The 21,021-nt window shown below is 60.0% G+C and overlaps 1 protein-coding gene across 4 annotated transcripts; it reads left to right on the forward strand.

Annotated features, from left to right (window-relative positions):
* Positions 1-1,848: 1,848 nt before the first annotated feature.
* LOC111146312 (MLX interacting protein like) lies at positions 1,849-19,549 on the forward strand. 4 transcript variants are annotated; one of them, XM_022501811.1, is made up of 17 exons: positions 1,849-2,141; positions 5,465-5,571; positions 9,400-9,482; positions 9,640-9,729; positions 10,032-10,076; positions 10,557-10,758; positions 10,884-10,964; positions 14,197-14,366; positions 15,664-16,210; positions 16,454-16,521; positions 16,595-16,745; positions 16,900-17,015; positions 17,106-17,225; positions 17,418-17,545; positions 17,637-17,760; positions 18,348-18,477; positions 18,775-19,549. In XM_022501811.1, the coding sequence occupies exons 1-17, from the start codon at positions 1,849-1,851 to the stop codon at positions 18,891-18,893; spliced, it is 2,574 nt and encodes an 857-aa protein (XP_022357519.1). In that variant the 3' UTR covers positions 18,894-19,549. The 4 variants fall into 4 exon arrangements, with proteins under 4 accessions (XP_022357519.1, XP_022357521.1, XP_022357520.1 ...); XM_022501813.1 differs by having other exon boundaries at positions 17,475-17,545; XM_022501812.1 differs by having other exon boundaries at positions 17,112-17,225.
* The last annotated feature ends 1,472 nt before the right edge of the window (positions 19,550-21,021 follow it).

Raw genomic sequence — 21,021 nt, forward strand, 5'->3', positions numbered from 1 at the left:
GTGCATTGGGCTCTCTGCTCAGCGGGGAGCCTGCTTCTCCCTCTCTCTCTGCCTGCCTCTCTGCCTACTTGTGATCTCTCTCTCTCTCTCTGTCAAATAAATGAATAAATTAAAAAAAAAAAGAATCCTAAAAAAACATTGAATTCAAGGGCCTCATTTTACAGGTAGAGAGAAAGAGCCCCCATAGACAGAGATTTGTTGGGGTGCTTGGGTCCCTGAAGCTAGGAGTCTCCAAGGGAGAGGAGGCCCCGCGTCCCACCCCTGCCCCCCACAGTGGTACCAGCTCTGTTTAGTGTCATGCATTCCCCAAGTCCCTCCATGCTCAGCTTGGGAGTTCAGACACCAGAGGAACAGTCCTGCCTCCAGGCCCACAGCCCAGGGGCAAAGCCAGTCAGGCACATAAGGGATAAGTAACAACTCTGTCCTTCTCTATGCCAAGAATGCCAAAAGAGCCACTTAGGAATGGCTCTCTCTCCAGAGGAGGCAGGCTGAGGTGGGCACCTGAGGCCCCCAGATTTGGCTGAGATGAGCAGAGAGAATGCACCTCCTGCAGAAACCAGCAGGAGACAGGGGAGGAGAGCGCCCCGCCCGAGGCTCCAAGGACAGAGAAGCCACTGTTTGCCAGGGACAGAGGGTACCTGGCCAAGGGACCTGGGAGGGTGGATGGAAAGCCGGGCTTGTGAACAGCCTGGGGCCATCATTTTAGCATCTCAGATGGTCACAGGGCCCCTCGGGGGTCCTGCCATTTGATTTCAGGATCCTTGGCGGGAAGAAAGCCCTCTGAGGGAACCTCTTCCCAGCTTCCAGCCCCCAGCTGACTACCTCCCGCTCTTTCCCTCCAGTGACCACACCTAGGCCACACCCTCCACCACTGGCCTCTAGCCCTCCCCTCCCCCACCAGAGATAGCCCTGGATGGGAAGTCTGGAATTCCAGACCTTGGCTGGTTCTCTGTAAATACTCAAGTGTGTTTCCACTCCTGAGAACTTTGGTGGCACCACCTGACGTGGGTCGGGAATCCCACCTCTGAAGATTGTTAAAGGGGCAGTGAGGTGATAGTGTGAGTTTCCCAGACCAAACACCCCGGTTCGGGTTCTCAGGGTGAGAGAAGGGAAACAGGAACAGGAGCTGGACCTCAGGGTGGGGGGAAAGGGGGTGCCCAGAGCTCCTGAGCAGGTGGCCTGCCTGGGGAATGTCCAGGGGAGGGTGACAAGGCTCCACCTTGCCCGCTGTCAGCCATCACCGCTGGATTCACACTCATTAACCCTCTGGGGCCTCTGTGCAGGTGTAGTGATGATCATTATGGCAACTGGGGGTGCTGAGACCCTCCCGTGGGCCAGGCCACACAAGACTTCTGAGAGGTGGGTGCTTCCAGTCGTGTGCAGGACCGAGAGGGCGTGAATGTGAGCCCAGAGATCAGAGAGGGCGGGAGGGAGGGGTGTAGGTAGGTGAAGGGCTTCATGCGGGGCGAGGGTGGGGGGCGCCCCTGGAGGCAAGGAACCCCAGGTATTGAGGCGCTTTCAGGCTCAGGTGTGAGCTCCTGGTAATCAGCTCTTCTTAAGACCCCTTTCGGCCGAAGTAGGGGCACCGCAAAAGGAAAGGCGGGTGGGGACACAAGGACCTCTTCCCCTTCCAAACTCCAGATCTGCAAGTAGTTCGGGACCCGGACGCTCACACTGAGCGCCTTGATTATGCTAATTTAAGCCCCGCCCCACCCGCCCCGAGGGGCCCCGCCCCTCAAGCGACCTATTGCGGTGGAGGGGCGGGGTCATGCTAATGAGGCCAGTCGGGCCTCGCTGGCTGTGCCCGCGGCTCCTCCGAGCCCCGGCGAGGCGGCGGCGACGAAAGCCATGGCCCGGGCGTTGGCCGGTCTGGCCGCGGGCTTGCACGGCCCGCGGGTCGTCCCCAGCCAAGACTCGGACTCAGACACGGACTCGGAGGACCCGAGTACTCGGCGCAGCGCTGGCGGGCTGCTCCGCTCGCAGGTCATCCACAGCGGTCACTTCATGGTGTCGTCGCCGCACAGCGACTCGCTGACCCGGCGGCGCGACCAGGAGGGGCCCACGGGGCCCGCAGACTTCGGGCCGCGCAGCATCGACCCCACACTCACCCGCCTCTTCGAGTGCATGAGCCTGGCCTACAGGTGAGGGCGGCTCCGGGGCCCGCCAGCCTCGGCCCTCCGTGGCGGGACCACGCGCTGGGGCTCCGGACACCCGACCTGGCCCCAAACTTTGGTCCCCGGCTGCTCTCGGAGACTCCGACCACATCCTGGACACCCCTCTGCCCCGGCCCCAAGCGTCCTCCGGCCCGGGCCCAGCCCACCGGCCTCCGCCTGGAGCGCGCCCCTCCAGGTTCCCTTTGCTGACCACCTCCACTCCCTTCCCCGGGTGCCGACAGCCTGCCCTCCACCTTGACCGCCATAGGCCTGTCCCGGCTCCTCTGCCCACAGAGAAATGCCAGGGCACCCCTCACGCGCCCAGGACCCTAAGCCGTCCCTACCCTCCACGCTGGGGCCAATCCACCAGACCACCCCGGCCCTCCGCTCCCTCCCCAGCACACCTGGCCCAGACCCACTTCATTCCTGCACTCAGGCGACACTCCTCACGCCCGTGACTGTCCGGACTCATGGCCAACGTCGTTCGAAACCCAGTCTCTCGTCCACCCTGTACTCCCCAATTGCCGGGACACGTGTCCTTGACCTGCTAGATGGAGGGTGCCCCGGGCCGCCCGAGGAGGACGCGGCTGGCAGAGTTCCCTAGCGGTTGCCCGGCAGGGGGTGCTGCATGCCGCGTGGGGGTTGGTGCCCGGGAGGCCTGGGTTCGCCTACCCTGGTCTCCGCGCTACGCTGAGCGCCTAAGGCTGCCTGGGACCCCCGCTCGGTGCGTCGCAGAGAGTACAGACCGCGCCCGGCCCTAGCTCCACGCCTGCGTCCCAGGGGAGGGCGCGAACCCGGGTTCTGGCCCAGTGCCCTGGAGCAAAGTTCCCAGGAGCAGAGGGGCCAGGATAAATTATCAACCGAAAACCGCGGAGGTGAAAGGGGGATCGGCTGGCCTTGATCTTTTCTCTGTGCAAATATTCCTCTTCCTCTGCGGTGCCTCCTCCCCTTCTGAGAACCGCTGGATACAGAACAGCCCTGAGGCTCGGACCGGGAGCCAGGGCTGGGGTGGGGATTGCGGGGGTGTTGCCCACCCCCAGCTGCGGCGGCAGCGCAGCCGAGACCCCATTGGCTGGAGGCGATGTAACCTTGGCCCACAGGCTCTGGCCCCAGGCCCAGGTCATGTTGCAACCTGACCGTCCAGGGCGCTGGACTGATGTGGAAAGTTCAAATTCCCGTCCCTTTCTTCCCTTCCCCCGCCTCCTGGGACATCACGGGACCCACTGGGAGAGGGCATTTAAGGTCTTGGTACACCGGATGTGGGCACCCCTCCTCCCCAGGCTCTCCCAGGGCGCCCCATTTCTCACCTGCTCCCAACTTTAACTTCCTGCATTATACCACATCCCACCCAACCCCAAACCATGGGTGGCCAAAGGAAGGGAGAGTATGGGGGAAGCCATGGTGACCTGAGAGAGTGACTGACTGGATGGGAAAGGACAGCAAGGCAAGGGGTCTAGAGGCGCTTGACCAGGAGGACGGGATGAAAGGCCAGTTTCATCCCCGGCAGGGCAGTGTGGACTTCCCTTCTAGGAGGAGAACCAGAGTTCACGATTCTGTGGGTGGAAGCCCCAGGGAGACAGGTTCTGGAAGTTCCATAAAAACACTTGTTCATGGTCAGAGCTGGCTAGCTATGGAAAGCCTGGCATCCAGGACAGAGCAAGGAGGACCCTGTCAGAGAAACTCTAGGGGAAGTCCTATAAGGAGATTGGGGACCAGGTAAGGGGTAGGGAGTCAGTCGGGCTGAACTAGGAGTCCTAGGTTTTCTCCAAGCTATTCACAAGATTCCCAGACTTTCTGTTGGTCATGAGAAGCCCTCGAACCCTGGTGCCAGGCTTTTTCCTCTGGGCCGGGCCCCTCGGCTCCCCTCCCACCCAGCAAGCCCGGCACAAGCAAAATGGCTTTCCTCCTGGCCTTGGATGTTGTCACTGTCTCATCTCCCTAAAACACTGTGTTGGCCACACACATCATAGCCTCAGCTGGGAAGCGGAGGGAGGGCAGGCAGGCCGGGCATGGGGCCCCGGGTGATCAGAGTGCTAGGAGGTTGCTGGGATACAGGTGGGGCAACAGACTCAGAGGTTCCCCCCCCGGGGGGTGCCACAGAAGAAGCTGGCCCAGGAGGTATCAGTGTATCCCATCTAAGTCTCCCTACTAGACAGATGTTGTTTATCTAACTTAGGAAGGAGGGGGCCAGCCAGCAGGCATGGGCTATGTACTCTATTTGGGTAATGAGGCCTGTGGTACCCTAGGGTAGCAGTCCTTCCCCGCCTCCCTACCCGAAAACAAACATAGGAGCTTGGAGACCAGAGAGGAGAGGGGACCCAGTGACCCATGCTCCTAAGGGGCTGTGGGAGCCAGATTGGCGCTCCCCACCCCCCCCCTTAGCCCCAAGATGACAGAGAAGCCTTGGAAGAAAGCAGGCCTGGGGTTCTGAAAAACTAAGTCTTGGGGCCTCAGCCTCCCATGTGAGCAGAGTCTGAGAAGGTGGGCCAGAGCGGGCTGGAACAGGAGGAGGGAGGGAGAACAGAGGGACCAGTGGGGGTCTAGACCCTGAGGATCTTGTCCTCCTAGGTCGGTCAGCTCCTTAGCGGTGGTAGACTTGGCCTGTGTCTAGCACATCCTGAGCTTGGGAGTCAATCCCCTCACCTGTGTAGGGCCCTTCCATCTCGTGGATTTGATTGACTCCTAGGATTAGGACCAGGGTTAGGGGTTGGGATCGGGGTGCTGCCTCCTCACTGCCCACCGCTCCAACATCCCAGCTGTCTTCCTTTGGAGCCTGATGGCTACGGTCTTACACACATCCCTGAGAAGGGACACCCCTTGCATCTCAGCCCAGATCGCCATCCTGGGATACTGGAGTGGGCAGCCGCCAGAATGGCAGTGAAAAGGAAACAGCTGGCTGCTTGGTGGCCACTTCTGGCAAAGAGACTCCCTCCCCACCCAGGCATACCTTTCCCCATCCCCTGGAGGCTGATGGGGTCCAGTGAGACTGATAGAAAGAAAGCCACAGGGCCTGAGTGCATCTCCACCATGTGACCTTGGGAATGGCCCTGCACCTTCCTGACACTCAGTTTGCCAATGGGTTTGTGAACCCTCCCTAGCAGGCCCTAGCAGGGACCTATGAGGAAGGTCTGACTCTCGGGGTAGGAATTTCAGGCAGGTAAGAGGGAGGGTTGGGGGAGGAGCCCCTCAGATGGCCCAGCATGAGTGAGTACCCAGTGCATGGGGAGAGCAGGGAACCAGCCCTGCAGGAGCACCCCGCCCCCCAGCTTCCCCTTGCCCACCCCCCTGACCCAGCCCTCTCCCTCTGACAGCGGCCAGCTGGTGTCTCCCAAGTGGAAGAATTTCAAAGGCCTCAAGCTGCTCTGCCGGGACAAGATCCGCCTCAACAACGCCATCTGGAGGGCCTGGTACATCCAGTGTGAGTGCGCACCGTGAGCCTCACCGGCAGGGGGGCTGCAGGTGGGGGGTGCCCAGGAAACCCCCGTGGCCATTAGGGGCCAGCGCCAGCATCTGACCCCCAGAGGGTCTCGGGGGATGCTAGGCACAGCAGGGGTCACCCCTTGGAAGTCCTAAGATGGGCAGAGATTTGCAGGATAGTTCGAGACCCTTTCTGCCTTGCATCCGCCTTGTCAGACAGTGCGTCAAATGCCAGGGTGGAAAGAGGTGCTGGGATGTTGTCTGGGCCGGTGGCATCACGTTGCAAATAGGGAAAATAAGGATCTTGCCTGGATCTCCCCCAGCCTTTCTGAAGTCCTTACTGAACTCCCAGCAGGTGCCCCCATGGAGTCTGGGGGTTGGGGGGGGGCCAGAGAGGCCATGTGGTAGACTGGAGGGGGCTGAAGACTTGGGAGTTGCCCAGAGCTGCTTTCCTACCCAGTCTCTGCTCTTGCTGGCTGTGTGACCGCAGGCTGTGTGACTAACCTCTCTGAATCTGTTTCCTCATCGGTAAAATAAGGCCAACAGTCCTACTTTTCCTGGTTGGCCCAGGGATTACACGGACGAATGGGCCCAGCACGAAGTTGGTGCTAAATAAATGATGGTTGAATCTGATATGCCCTTGAGAAGGTCACAGTCGTTCATTTGGGGGTTCGAGCCCCACCCACCCACCATGGCAAAGCTGCAGAGGCTGAGCTGCCTCAGCCCAGTCAGCCGTGGGGTGGGATCTTGTCCAGAGCAGCCAAGTCCTGCTACAGGATCAAAGGCTACCTGGAGCTGGGAACACACAGCCCGGGAGGTAACATATTCAGTGTTCTCTGCCCGGGTCCCCTGGATTCCATCCAAGCGGGGGGGAGGGAGGGTTTCTGGTTTCTATTTATCTCTGGCGCCCAGTACTTCACAAACCATCTTATTTGAGGCTTCCTGGCAACGCTGGCAGATAGGTATTATTACCCCCATTTTATGGATGAACAAGTAAAGCCCAGAATGCCAGTAACTTGTTCAGGGTCATGGAGCATAAAAGGAACAGAGCTGTGACTGGCTGGAGGTCCAGGGCTCTCCGACTCTGAGCCCAGTGCTCCTTCCACTGCTCCCAGTTGGCTGGCTTCCAGTCCTCCCCTGAGAACACGTGGGATGGGTCACCTGAGAACACGTAGGACCGGGTCACCTGAGAACACGTAGGACCGGGCCCTACCCTAACCAGGAAGCTGATAGGCCAGAAGGAGTCACAGCCACTGCCACCACTGCCCCCACCACCCCACACTCCCTACCCTTCCCGCACAAAGCTGGATGGGATGCAAGCCTTTCTCTTTGCAGAAGAAATTTCTGATCCTCACCCAGACAGACAGACCCCGTCTCTGGCTATTGTCCGAGTTGCTGGAAGCACTCAGGGTCTGTGTCAGAGAGAGAGGGAGCTGAGTTAAGTTCTAGGATGCACTCCCCCACCCAACCAAGCCATGTGACCTTGGGAAAGTCCCCAGCCTCCCTAATAAGGATCGCTCATCTGTGGAGAGAGAGTAACAGTAGGTCCTGCTCTGAGGCTTGCTTGAGTTTCCAGTGAGATCATTCATATCTCACCCCACCGCTGACACACACAAGGGGTCCCCAAAGGTGATAATATTATTGTGATAACAGCGACAGCACAAGGCAAGCCCCTTCTCCCTGAGCCCTGAGGGCTTGAAGGTAGGCTTCGGGAAAGGGAGAGGAGTGGGGACAGATGGAGGGCTGCCTGGCTCATCCCCCTCGTACCCGCCATCCCTCTGCAGGCTCCTGGCCTCTAAGATCCCTTCCTTTCTAACCACCCCCCCCAATCATCTTGGTGTCCTCTGAGCTCCCAGATCACTGTGCCCCTCTCGTGGGCAGGCTCCCCGCCTTGCATCAGCTCATGCTATGTGTGTGCTTTCCTTATCTCTCCAACTAAGCTGGGAGTTCTCTGATTCACCTGCGGATCCCCTGTTCCGGCATCCGTCCCAGCACAGGTGCAAGGGGCTAGGTGGCTTCCTGAATGGATGAGCTTATCAGTGTTAAATAAAGCCTGCCCCAGCCCCAGGAGCCACGTGGTCACTGCCCTTCTGTCTAGAGCACAGGGTCACCGGGGTTGGGGAGGGGAGGTCCAGCCAGGCCTCTGGAGAGGGCCCAACCCTTTGTTTTCCAAGCCACGCTCAGCCACCAGGACAACCCCCCTGCCCTAATCCCATGGGGATTATTTTGCAGACTGTCCTTTAGGACAGAACTTTGTAAATGAGCCCAGATATTCATGTTCGGGTAGTCCCGCTTGTCTGTTAATTGTCCCAGAGGAAGTTTGCTGAAGGCTGAGGTGGGAAAAGTCACTGCGTGGGGGTCCCAGGATTCGGAAGCCCTACTGTGCCAAGCTGTGTGCCAGGTTCAGCGATTTGAGCCCAAAGGGCAACAGCTCCTGCTTTTACTCCTGGCAGGGAGGCCAGCATGCAGAGAACCGGCCAAGGCCAAGTGGAGAGCCAGGCAGATAAGACTGTGGGATTTCAGAGGAGGGAGGGCTTCCTGGAAGAGGGACTGCCCTGGGCTCTCCTGATGGGTGGGCAGGGGTGGGTGAGGCAGAGGAGAGAAGGGAAGGACATTCTGTGTAGGATAAAACCAGAGGGTAGGCTGTGGTGGAAGGGAAGCTGTTTGGCTTTCAAGGTGGAGCCTATGAAGGAGGGCACCAGACCCTGGGGGGTCGGTGACAGAATATGGAGGGGAGGGGACAATGGGCGAAATATCACACATCCTCAGGCGTGAGATGATTAGTCCCCGGTTCAACAGGAATGCTGGGGGTCGATGGGTAGTTACTATGACTGGGAAGCAGTGTTGGCTCTCCAGCAGAGACACAGGCTTGGGAAGGACATTTCCAGACATCTGAGAGTGTCAAGTTTTGGGACAGCCCCCCCTTTTTAAAAAAATTCAACCCCCCCCCAAGTTTTGGGACATCCTGAGAGTCTATGGGCAGCTGGAAAATGTCTGCAGCTGGAAAGGGGCAAGAGGAGAGAGGTTTGGGGGCACGCCTCAGAGAAGGGCCAGTGAAAATAGTCAAGGAGGCAGGAGAACCAAGGGAAGGCTCCCTGGCGGAGGGAGGAGGAGTTGGGGATGCTCTGTGGTGAGGTCCAGGAGGTTGGGCCCGGGGTGGGTGAGGGCCTTGGGCAGGCAGTGGGGTCAGGTGCTGGGTCACAGGAAGTGGAGACCAGGAATGGAGATGCTCATGACAACTCTTCCAGAACTGGGGGCAAAGCAAAGCACTGAAAGAGAAGATTAGCTTGTTAGAGTAGCAAAAGATGGGAAAGTTTGGGAGGTGAAGGGGAGACTGAAAGGTACTTTTGGGCCCCCAAGAAAGAGCCTGGGGAGAGAGAGATTGGATTGGAGATACAAAAGGGAGTGGAGGGGGTGGAGAAAGGGCTCAGCTAGGTGGCCTGAGGGGACAAGGGGTGGTTCTCTGGCATCAGACTGGGCAGTGCCCAGGAGCTTGAGGAAGGAGACCAAGGGCTCCAGGCCCTGGCCTGCCTGTCTGACCTTCTTGGAGCAGCTCACTTCCTGTGGTTCCACAATCCCATTCAGCCCTGCACACCTACTAGGCTCCCAAGGAAGGCAGAGGAGGCGTGGGAGGTTCCTTTCACAGGATCCCATAACAGAGGGAGCTCTGGGTAGGCCAGAGCAAGCCGGAAGGCTTCCTGGAGGAGGTGGCACTTATCTAAGCATCTGAAGCCCAGCAGGAATTCATAGTGTGGCTCTGGAGGCCAAGTCCCCTTGGGGTGGGAGGTGAAGAAGCCGGGTACCCCCTGACCTGAGCCCCTTCTCTCAGATGTGGAGCGGAGGAAGAGCCCCGTGTGTGGCTTCGTGACCCCCCTGCAGGGGCCTGAGGCTGATGAGCACCGGAAACCGGAGGTAGTTGAGCCGGGGAACCTCCTGCCTCCCTGCCGAGCCCGGCCCCTCCGTCGGGTCCCCTGTAGCGCGCGACACGAGCAGCGGCCCAGATGCGGATCGGGTGCGGGTTGGGGTCAGCGCCCGCCGCTCACGGAGCCCCCTCCCTGGCCCTCCCCAGGCCGTCGTGCTGGAGGGCAATTACTGGAAGCGGCGCATTGAGGTGGTGATGCGCGAGTACCACAAGTGGCGCATCTACTACAAGAAGCGGGTCAGTGCTGGGGGTAGGGGGTCGGGGGCGGGGGTGGGCTGCGGGCCACCGCCTCTCCTGGGAGAGCCCGGGCGGGACTCCCCTGCAACCCCCGACCCCGCCTCCCAGGAAGACCCAGCTCGACAGCGCCACCGTGTGGCCCAGAGGCTCCTCGCCGCCTCCTTTCCTCCCAGCGCTCAGGAGCTCCTGAGGGGGAATGGGGATCCCTTTCGTCCTGGGGAGCTTGTGAGTAGGGGAGGCCTGGCGGGCAGTGATGGCAGAAGGACAAGCGATCCAGCGTCCACCTCTGTGTGTTCCTGCAGCTCCGTAAATCCACCAGGGAAGGGGATCTCCTGACCCTAAAGCAGGTGGGTGATCTGGGGACCCAGAGAATTGACAGCTTTCCTTCTGGGTGGGTAAGGCGGTGGACTGGGCAAGGGCGGGTCACCAAGGCAGTGGGTGTGGTCTCTGTCCTCTAGTTCCTCGAGAGCCTTTCTCCCCGGAGGTGGGGGAACCTTTGAGCGCAGTGGTGGGGAGACCCAAAGCCCAGCAAACGGTGGGAGGCACGGGGAACAGAAGTCCCTAAGAACTGGGATTCCAGGCAGGGAAAAGTATAGGGGCAGGAGGAGGACCCTTATCTGTTCAGCGGGCCATCCGGCACCCTCTGCTGGGGGCAGTAGTTAGAGGCCAATGGGGTGACCTTAAGCCTTCCGGGCAGCAAAGTGCGTCCTGAAGAGAGAGGTGAGGAGGGCCGTGCACACAGAAGCTTCCGACCCGCTGACCACTTCATCCCCCAGTGGGAGGCCCCTGTGTCCCTCTGGTGGCTGCTGAAGGCTCCGTCTCCCTAGGCCGAAGGGGGTTGGCAGCCACCAGAGCGATGGTGCGAGCAGCTCTTCTCCAGCGTGGTGCCCGTGCTGCTTGGGGGCCCAGAGGAGGAGCCTGGCGGGCGGCAGCTGCTCGACCTCGATTGCTTTTTGTCCGACATCTCCGACACGCTCTTCACCATGACGCAGCCCAGCTCCGCGCCCCTGCAGCTGCCCCCTGAAGACGGTAAGGGCCTGCACCTGGAAGGGGAGGCATGCGAGAAGCCAGGCGGCCCAGGAAGCATGGCCAGGGGTGGGCGGCCCCCACTCCACCCCGCCTGCGGCTCCTGACGTCGCCCCCGCCCCCTCCAGCCTACGTGGGCAATGCTGACATGATCCAGCCAGACCTGACGCCTCTGCAGCCCAGCCTGGACGACTTCATGGAGATCTCAGGTGAGGCAGCGCCCCCTGCTGGGTGGGGTGGGCGGGACGGGCCAGTGTGAGGAAAGTTCCTGGACGACCACCAGCCCTCCGGGCCCTTCCCAGGCCTCTCTGGGAGGACGGATGGTCCAGGTGATTTCTGAGGGACCTTCCTGGACTCCCTTTGTCCGGATTTGGGATGCAATTGATGTAGCTTCAGGTGAGAGCAGGGCCAGACTGGACACCTGGGCGGGCGCCAAGGCCAAGGGCATGGAAGCTACAGGCTCTGCCAGCTCCCAGGACAGTAGTGGAGTCTCAGGAGAGAAAGGGACTTTGATTTTGGGGGGCCCGGTTATTAATTGACATAATTCCCTTTAAAAACTGTTAAAGAACATTCCAGGGGCTCCTGGGCGGCTCAGTGGGTTGAGTGTCTGCCTTGGGCTTAGATCATGATCCCAGGGTCCTGGGATCGAGCCCAGTGTCATTGGGCTCCCTGCAGAGCGGGCAGTCCGCTTCTCCCTCTCCCTCTGCCTCTCACCCCACTCGCGCTCTCTCTCAAATAAATAAACAAAATCTTTAAGTAAATAAAATGGAACATTCCAAACACACACACACAGGTAGAGAGAGAGTGGTTCACCGAACCTTCCTGCAACCATCACCGACTTCAAAATGTATCCACCCTTGGTTGGTCTGGTGTCATGGAGGCCTCACCCACTTCTCCTTCCTACATTGTTTTTAAGAAAATTCCAGGAATTATATCTTGTAAAGCATTTTTTTTTTTTTTAAGTAACATGTTTCTGGGCCTCTGTCTCCTGACCCCAGGGCTGCTAGGTCACTGGTTTCTTGTGTCCTCCCAGAGATACCTGTGTCTGCTTGGGCATCTGTGGACAAATGTCTCTTTTTGTTTTCACAGTAGGCTCTGCTTGACATTGCTTCTTTTACTCAGCTGGAGATCTTGTGAGACTGTCCCAGTCATCATATTTTCGGGGGACTCCTATTAGAGGCTTGGCTTGTCTCAGCCCAGGCCCAGGGGGTAGGAAGAGGTTTTCTGGGATAAAGGCTTAGTTCCATGACCCCTGAACTCCTTCCCCATAGGGTCCTGGGCCTGTCAGTCAAGGGGGGGTGGGAACCAGGGAATGAGGAACCACCCCCACCCCTGCCTCAGCCCCAGGCAGGGTGGGGGCCGTGGGGGCAGAAGTGTTGATGGCAGTACCCAGAGAGCGAACCAGTCTGGGAGGGCAGCGGTCCTGTCTGGGCACACGTACCCCCACCACAGGTAGGAAACCTTCTCCAGGTTGGACTCTGGGCCAAGTCAGGGGCTAGGAAACCACTTCTCTCAATCCAGGATGACTGCTGGAGTGGGGGCGAGCTTGGGTAACCAAAGGTAGGGGATGTGGGTCATGCAGAGGTGGCAGCTAGGGTGGCCCCCTCTGGCCCTCCATGCACAGGGAGGGCCAGAAGCACCAAGGCCACCCGGGCTGCTGCCTTCGTTGTCCCCCAGAGCCCCTCACTTGAGAGGAAACTCAGAGAGGCGGGAACTGTACGGAGGGAGGGGGCTTGGGAGGGGTGTTCAAGGAAGGGGCATGGCTTGGAGCAGGAGAGGGTGTCAGGGAGGGGACGTGGGTCAATGGCGGGACAGAAGCTTGGGGGCACTAGGGCTCCGTGGGTGGCCGGTTAGGGTTACGAAGCAACTTCTCTCAAGGGGGAAGGGACAGCTGAGGGCAAACTATGGCAGGGGCTTGGTGGTGACTGGGCTGGGAACCCCGTGAGCCCTACAGAGTACTGGGGACGAGGCAGCAGCAGTGAGTGGGGAGCAGGCCCCCTGTGTGGCTGGTTCTTGAGTCTAGGCCTCAAGGGGCCTAGTGATGAGGCCCACGGTCCCTGGAGGCTGGGAGGATAGAGGATCTGTGACCACTCACCCTCTGTCACCCAGTCCCTCCGTTTAAGGGAGGCGGTAGGATAAGAAGATCCTTTCCGGCAGGTGATAAGGAAAGACCCACATGAGAGCGCGCACGCGCGCGCTCACACACACACACACACACACACACACGCACACAGACGCACACACCCGGCACAGAGCCTTCGAGCGCACACAGAGGGCCTCACATCAAGGCAGGCACACAAGGACTCAGACAGAGCCAGGGAGACCGGGGCACACACATGGAGATGGATCCCGCATGAGGTCACCCGCTGACAGCCGAGGAGCGACAGCCTTCCAGGACACATGGGCACCAGACTCATAGAAGAGGCACACACAGCGTTTAACCTCTTCAGGCTCTGGCTTTGATGTGGGCTCATCTGTCTCAATCCTGGGTCTCCTTCAAGGCGGCCTTTGGGAGAGAGGCCTGAGCAGCTCTCCTGGCTGGGGGGAGCCAGGGCCTGTCCAAGGCCAGTGGGGCTGGGTCGGGCCAGACCAGGAGGCCTTGGGAGCTGGTTCAGACCAAAGGCTGGCCAGGGTCAGAGAAAGGTGCCCGGAAGGGAGCGGGTGGGCGGGCGGCGTCCAGGCCCGGGATGTGGTTAGGCCGCAGGCAGCTGCTTCCCAAAACCAGAATAGCCTGGGCTTACACAACCCGCATCTCAGACAATCTGGCTGCCCGCTCCCAGCCCTCTTCCAGGCTTTCCAGCCCCCTCTCACTCCTGCCCCCACTCCGAGCCCACCCTCTGACCCCCGCCCTGAGCCCCTTAGCCCTTCGGCCCACTCCCAGGCTCTGCTTTTGAGACCCTGTTTGACCTTCCCACAAACCAACTTGTCCCAGACCCGCTGACCTCCTGACCCCACTCACCTCTAGCTCACCCCCAGAACTCCCATCACCCTGGGGCTCATCCCTATCCTGGACCTCTGCCCCTCGCACCCCACCCCTTTCCCTCCCTGGCATTCTCTGTCACCCTGCCCCTTTCCATGTGGCCCCAGCAGAGCTGGTAACAGGAGGGAGAGGGGAATCCCTGGGCCTGGGATGGGGAAGGGGACCCCATGAGCGGGAGGACTGTTTCCCGGGGTCCTCCTCACCCCCCACAGCCTCTGCCGGCCTGCATGCAAACCCATCGCACCCAAACCTCTGTTCTGCTGCTTCCCCTGAGTGAGACAGAAACTCTCCCAATTTCACAATCTCCTGTCGAAGCCCCCCCCTCCCCCGCCTCTCCCCACCTCCTTGCCAGCCAGGCCGCCCAGCCTGGGGACAGGGCATGAGGCCCACTCTCCTCCCACTGCTTCCAGCCACGCCTGGCCCTATCCCTAACTGCTATGCCTTGTGTGTCCGAATTACAGATTTCTTCACTAGCTACCGCCCTCCACCGACGCCCACGGCTTCACACTTCCCGGAGCCCCCCAGCTTTGGCCCCATGGCTGACCCTTTCTTCAGCAGTGGGATCTTGGGCTCTGAGGTGCCCCCTGCCTCGTCAGGCGTGAGCCACCTCTCAGGGCATAACCGCCTGCAGGTGAGCTCCTGCCCCCTCTCCACTCAGCCCTGCCGAGCTCACCTGCCCGTGTCTGGGAGATGGGCTACTTCCTGAGTGCCCAGTCCTGTGCTTGGTCGACTGAGAGGGACCGGAGGGGGAGAGAGACCCCCATCTCTGCCCTCTGAGAGGGAGCAGTTCAGCTCAGGAGGAAGGAGGAAGGACCCTCGTGAAGCAGAATTGGACCAGGTGGTTGTAGAGGGGAGGCTGAAGGCAGCAGGGGATGGGGGAGAGGGGAGGGCATGAAGCGGGACACCACTGAGGACCAGGTTGTTTATGGAAGGCTTCCTGGAGGAGGAGAGGTTCTGGACTGAGTGAATGTTTGGGTTTGGACAGAAGAAGAGACCCGAAGAGGGCAAGCCAGATGGGAGGGGAAGCACCAAGGAGCTTACAGGGAGACAGAAAGCTCAGTGCGAGGGCTTAGGACACAGCGAAGCTGCCATTTTGGATCAGGAACCTGCGGGCTCCATTCGGAGGTCGCCTCCCTGCTGCTCGGTCTGATGTCTTCTGCTTCTGCCATCAGACGGTTCGGGCGCTCCTGTAGCTCATTGTTGAGAGGTCTCTCTCCTCAACCAGGCAGTGAGCCCCTCGCTGAAAGAGCTAAGCCTTCCTCACCCAGCGGAGTTCAAGCATTGGGTGAATGGTTGCCCAGTGACTGAGCTAGTGAGCCAGCGAGTGGGTGTGTGGATGGAGGGGCGTGTTGGTGAATGGATAGGGGGGTTGTAGATGGGGCTGGGTGGATAGGAGAGTGGTCGGTTGGATGGATGGGCTGGTAGATGGATTTGGGGATGGATAGTTTGGCGGGTCCATGAACAGGCTGGCGGCTGGAGAAGTGGCAGGCCACGGAACCCACGGTGGATGGGTGGAGAGGTTTGGGATGGGTTGACGGATGGATGAAGTAGAGATGGCCAGATAGATTGGCGAATGGGTTAAAACCTGGTCGGCTTGTGGAGAGATAGGTGAGAGGACAAACAGGTGAATGGAGGATGGTTGGGTACGTGGATGCACTGGTGGCTGGATGGAGTCATCATCTGGCAAATGAAAAGATGGGCGGGAAGCCTGATGCTTCTTCTGGCGCCTAATTTGCGCATGTGAGTGTGTTCTACTCCCTCCCCTCACTAGACCACAATCTCCCTTGGTGTGTGGGAGGGGGGGACAGCAGGGACCATTTCTCCTGTCTCTCTCAGTGCCCAGTCCAGAGCTCAGCCAGGGCAAGAGGCTGCGGGGGTGGCTGCCGAGACCAGCTCTCTCCCCTGCTCTCTGTCTGTCCCCCAACCAGGCCCGGAGCAGCTGCCCTGGCCCCCTGGATTCCAGTGCCTTCCTGAACTCTGATTTCCTCCTTCCCGAAGACCCCAAACCCAAGCTCCCACCCCCGCCAGTCCCCCCACCCCTGCTCCAATACCCTGCCCTTGCCAAGGGGCCTGGCCTAGAGCCCTGTCCGCCCCCTACCTTCCCTCCCATGGCGCGGGCCCCTGCTTTGCTGCAGGAGGAGCCTCTCTTCTCCCCCAGATTCCCCTTCTCCACTGTCCCTCCCGCCCCGGGAGTGTCCCCATTGCCTGCTCCCACTGCCTTCCCATCCACCCCACAGCCAGGTCCAGGCCCGGCCCCTGCCCCCTTCCCCATAGACCTTCTGCCCTCGGGATATCTGGAGCCCCCTTTTGGGACCCACTTCCCAGTGCCCCAAGGTATGCGGCCCAGAGGCAGGTCCCCCGCCCCATCCCCTAGAGGGCGGAAGCCCAGCCCCCCGACCTTGGCCCCCACCACTGCCAACCCCACTGCCACTGCCGGGGGCAGCAACCCCTGCCTCACACAGCTGCTCACAGCAGGTGAGATGGGAAGAGCCAGAACTGGGTCCACGGAGGGGAGAGCACAGTGGGGAGCCTGTGGGAGCAGAGGGTGAATATTTAAGGGGCAGGTTCAGGCTCAGCTTGGGGGAGTGGGGAGCTGGAGAGGAATTAGAGACATGGGTTCTGACCCCGAAAGGGGATTGGGCTTTTTTGGAAGGGAGGGATGGGTTTGGGGAGATGACGGAGATGACTGGTGGCCCTCACACTTCTGCCCATCCGCAGCTAAGCCCGAGCAGACCCTGGAACCACCGCTTGTGTCCAGCACCCTCCTCCGGTCCTCAGGGTCACCGGTACGATGGCGGGCACTGGGAGGCGAGGGTGGGCCCGGGCTTTGCCCCAACTCTCCACCCTTCTCCACCCCAGCAGGAGACGGCCCCTGAATTTCCCTGCACCTTCCTACCCCCGACCCCAGCCCCCACACCGCCCCGGCCACCTCCAGGCCCCGCTGCACTGGCCCCTCCCAGGCCCCTGATTGTCCCCAAAGCGGAGCGGCTCTCACCCCCAGCGCACAGCGGTAAAGAGGGTTTGCAGGGCTGGGGGGATGCCCGGGGATGGAGAAAGGGGAAGGAAGAAAGGGGGACTACATCTGAGGCCAGGACGAGAGGGACAGGGCAATGGGACCCTCTCCCCTGTGTCGGTCTGTCTGTGGGTGTCTGTCCCTGCCACAGGTGGTGAGCGGCGGCTGTCTGGGGACCTCAGCTCCACACGGGGCCCAGGGACTCTGAGTGTCTGCGTCTCTCCCCCTCAACCCATCCTAAGCCGGGGCCGTCCAGACAACAACAAGGTGGCACTTGCCCTTACCCCGAGATCTGTTTGCTACCCTGAGGCCCTTCCATGCTCCCTCCTAGGCTCACCCCACTATCTGCCCCCCAAGACTGAGAGCCGGCGCATCACCCACATCTCTGCGGAGCAGAAACGGCGCTTCAACATCAAGCTGGGGTTTGACACCCTGCATGGGCTGGTGAGCACCCTCAGCGCCCAGCCCAGCCTCAAGGTGAGCCTCCAGCACAGGCCGGCACCCCCAGAACCGGCAGGGCTCCTTGGTCGACAACCCCCCTCCCCCCACCTCCTGAGACCAACTCCCAGGACCCTCTGGACACCCAGTTTCCTCCTCCCACCCAGTGCCTCAGTGGGCCCCAGAGGGGGGCCACCACCAGCACCTGAGCCCACCCTGGTGATGCCGTAGGTGAGCAAGGCGACCACGCTGCAGAAGACGGCCGAGTACATCGCCATGCTCCAGCAGGAGCGGGCGGCCATGCAGGAGGAGGCGCAGCAGCTACGGGACCAGATAGAGGAGCTCAACGCCGCCATCAAGTAAGCAGGGCATGGGGGGGACCCGTGGGTGCCGCGGGCAAGGGGGCGTGCCACACGACTCCCCAGCCCTGACCGGCCCCCTGCCCCCTAGCCTGTGCCAGCAGCAACTGCCTGCTACCGGGGTGCCCATCACACACCAGCGTTTCGACCAGATGCGAGACATGTTTGATGAATACGTTCGCACCCGGACGCTGCATAACTGGAAGTTCTGGGTGGTATCCTCCCCCCCCCCGCCAGCAGGGGGGGCGGGGGAGGGGAGGGACACCGTGGCCAGACCCCACTGTCTGGCCCGACTGACCAGGCAGGGGCTCCAAGCTGCACCCGGGGGAAGGGACACAGGTTCCGCCCCCTCCTTCCAGGGGCTTGACATCTTGGTCAGCAGGAGTGCCCAGGGACTCCCTGGGAGCAGAGGGAAACGGAGGGAGGAGCCCCTGGTTGAGGGGAGCACGGCCCTGCCCACAGAATGTCCCAAGGGGAGTTTGGGAGAACCTCGAGTTTGAGGGGCTTGAGTGGCGTGGGTTCTGAAGAAGGCGTGGGACGTCTCACTCCCTTACCTGGTCAAGCTCTTGGCTGAGCCGGGGCAGGATGCTCAGGGATGGGGGCTAGTGCAGCCCAGGAGATGGATACAGAGGGGCCGGGCAGGCCGTGGCAGGATGGGCGGGTGGCTGCAGCAGGAGGCCTCCAAGTTCAAGGTGCCACCATGCCAGGCCCTTCCCCGGGTTTGGCCCAGAAGTCAGGGCTCCGCGTGAGCTGGGGGAGAGGACTGGCTGATCGGCAGGCCTGCTCCTTGACCTGGGCCCAGTTCAGCGTCCTCATTCGGCCTCTGTTCGAGTCCTTCAACGGGATGGTGTCCACAGCAAGCTTACAGAGCCTCCGCCAGACCTCACTGGCTTGGCTGGACCAGTACTGCTCCCTGCCCGCTCTCCGGCCAAGTACGTGAGACACCCCTCTGCCCACCACCAAAATATCCAGGAATGTCCACTCGGCTCAGACCGCAGGTCCAGCCTGCCTTCAGAATAGCCTTGAGTTTTGGCCATCCCCACCACATACCCCGGATGGTCCTCCAGCCTCCAGGACACCTGCAGACAGAGGTCCTAGGAGGGGCTGATGGTCTTGCCAGCTCGTATCCCTTCCTTATCCTTCAGCATCCAGAGGACATCCCTGGACCCCAGGAGGTATCTCTCCCTCCCTCTCTCTCTCTCTCTCATTCTCTCATTCTGTTTCCCCAGCTGTCTTGAACTCTCTCCGCCAGCTGAGCACATCTACTAGTATCCTGACAGACCCAGGCCGTATACCCGAGCAAGCCACGCGGGCAGTCACAGAGGGCACCCTTGGCAAACCGCTATAGTGCCGGCCGGACACTGCCACTCACTCAGCTGCCCCGGAGTTGCTTTCCCTGGGTGTGGGCTCCAGGGACAACATCTGGGTACTCCCTTCCTGCCCCGGGCCCCGGCTGTCCCCTGTCCTGAGGGTCTAGCAGGGCCCAAATCTCTTCCACCTCCTGAAAGCCAGGAAGACCGACTTTCCAAGTCGCTGCCCGACCAGTGATGAACACTGTGACCTGGGAGACTCATGCTGTCTCTTGAGACCTCCATTTTCTAGTCTGCAAAATGGGCCTAGAGAAGATTCAACCAGATGATGATCCCAAGGCCTTAGCAGCTGTGACCCTTAGAACCGAAGCTGGCAACTCAAGGAGCTTGGAGGAGGAAGGGGGACAATTCTGTTACCCTGCTCCCTGCTTCCCAACCCCACCCCGTTAGGACACAGGCCTCTGTTTCTCAGCAGAGAGGCAGAAAAGGAGGTTCCCACTCTCGGCTCCTTCGCTGGCCGCCCAGTGGGGAGTGGGGTGCTGTAGGATGGCATTCCTGGGCGATGCCAGGAAGGTCAGATCCCAGGAGAGAGCAGGGCGGGGGTTGGGGGGTAGCCAAACCAGGGACAGGCATCTTGTGTGCATGTGAATGCGTGTGTATAGATTTTGTAAAGAATTCTTGCCAATAAAACCAAAAACTGTTGGGGACTGTCAGTGTGTCTCACTCTGGGATGGAGAGAGAACCAGTTGGCAGTGGGAGGTGGCCTTGAAAGGACCTTAGCTTTTCCTCCGAGCTGGAAGCCACTGGAAGGTTTTGCGTAGGGGTAGAGTAGAAGGGACAAGGCACTCTGATGGAACCATCCAGAAGGAGAAGGTGCTGCCACTGGGGGTAGTGACCTTCCCATTAGGTGAGATGTGCTAGCAGAGGATGGGTGGCCGCTTGGTGGGAACGTCTTAGAAGGAACTGGTACTTCGGATGGGGAATTGGGGTGAGTGGCCCCAATATTTCATTGATTCTCGTATTGAGCCATTGAACAAATCTTTTCTGAGGGCCCGCCGCAGACCAGGCGATGGTCTGGGCGCTGGGGATTCTGTTTGCTGCTGGCTCCCTCTCCTCTCGGAGCTGATTCAAGCTTCCGTAGGTGCTTCTGGGGCCACTGACTCCACCTCATTTGTGTGGAATCACAACACAAATAACTACTAACTGCACACTCATCTAATGTGTACTCCATGCCCCGCACTATTGTAAGCACCTTATGTGTGTATGTTAATTCACTTATTACGTATTACCATCTACCTCTACAGGCCAGTGCATTTCAGGGTAAGTGTAAAGCACTTAAAACAGTGACTTGCATGTAGCACTATAAAAGTTATAATTATTCATAATCCCCATTTTGCAGATGAAAAGTTGAGGCACAGAGAGGTCAGCCAGCCCAGGGCTGCTTGGTTACTGTCTGGACTCTAGTCTCCGCTTTTAGCCAGCGCTCTCTCTGGTGCAGGGAACAGGGGCACCCGGGCGTGGAGTGCTTTGTCGCTGCAGACAGAGGTTTGAAGTGGCTTTCTAGGAGGTAAAATCCTAACTGCGTGCTCTGCTGTTTTTCCCCCATGCACACACCTCCAGGAAGGTCCCCATGAGGCATCCCCTTGACCCTGTGTTGCCCCACTAGATGCCACTTTGCCTTGAGAGGGCTACCTACACTTGCGCTCCCTTTCTCTTCCTCTCCCACTCACCCCGTCCTTGGTCTCCTCCTCCCCACTTCTACCCCAGCCTCACCCCTACACTGACTCGATGCTACTAAGGTCACTTGACTCCCTCATTGCCAAATCCAATGACCAATTTGCAGTGCTCTTCCTGCCTTCCCCTGGGCCCTTGGATCTCATCCTTTTTTAAGATTCTTTTTTAAAGATTTTACTTATTTATTTAACACAAAGAGAGAGAGATCACAAGTAGGCAGAGAGGCAGGCAGAGAGAGAAGGGGAAGCAGCTCCCCACTGAGCAGAGCGCCCTATGCGGGGCTCGATCCCAGGACCCTGAGATCATGACCTGAGCCAAAGGCAGACACCTAACTGACTGAGCCACCCAGTCGCCCCAGCTTGGGTCTCATTCTAGAACAACCCTTTCCTGAATCCAGAATTCTCTCCAGGCTCTCCCTCCTCCCTGGCAGTG

This window comes from Enhydra lutris, unplaced genomic scaffold (genome assembly GCF_002288905.1).
Source record: "Enhydra lutris kenyoni isolate GAN:26980312 unplaced genomic scaffold, ASM228890v2 scaffoldscaffold13, whole genome shotgun sequence".
NCBI classification, from domain to species: Eukaryota; Metazoa; Chordata; class Mammalia; order Carnivora; family Mustelidae; genus Enhydra; species Enhydra lutris.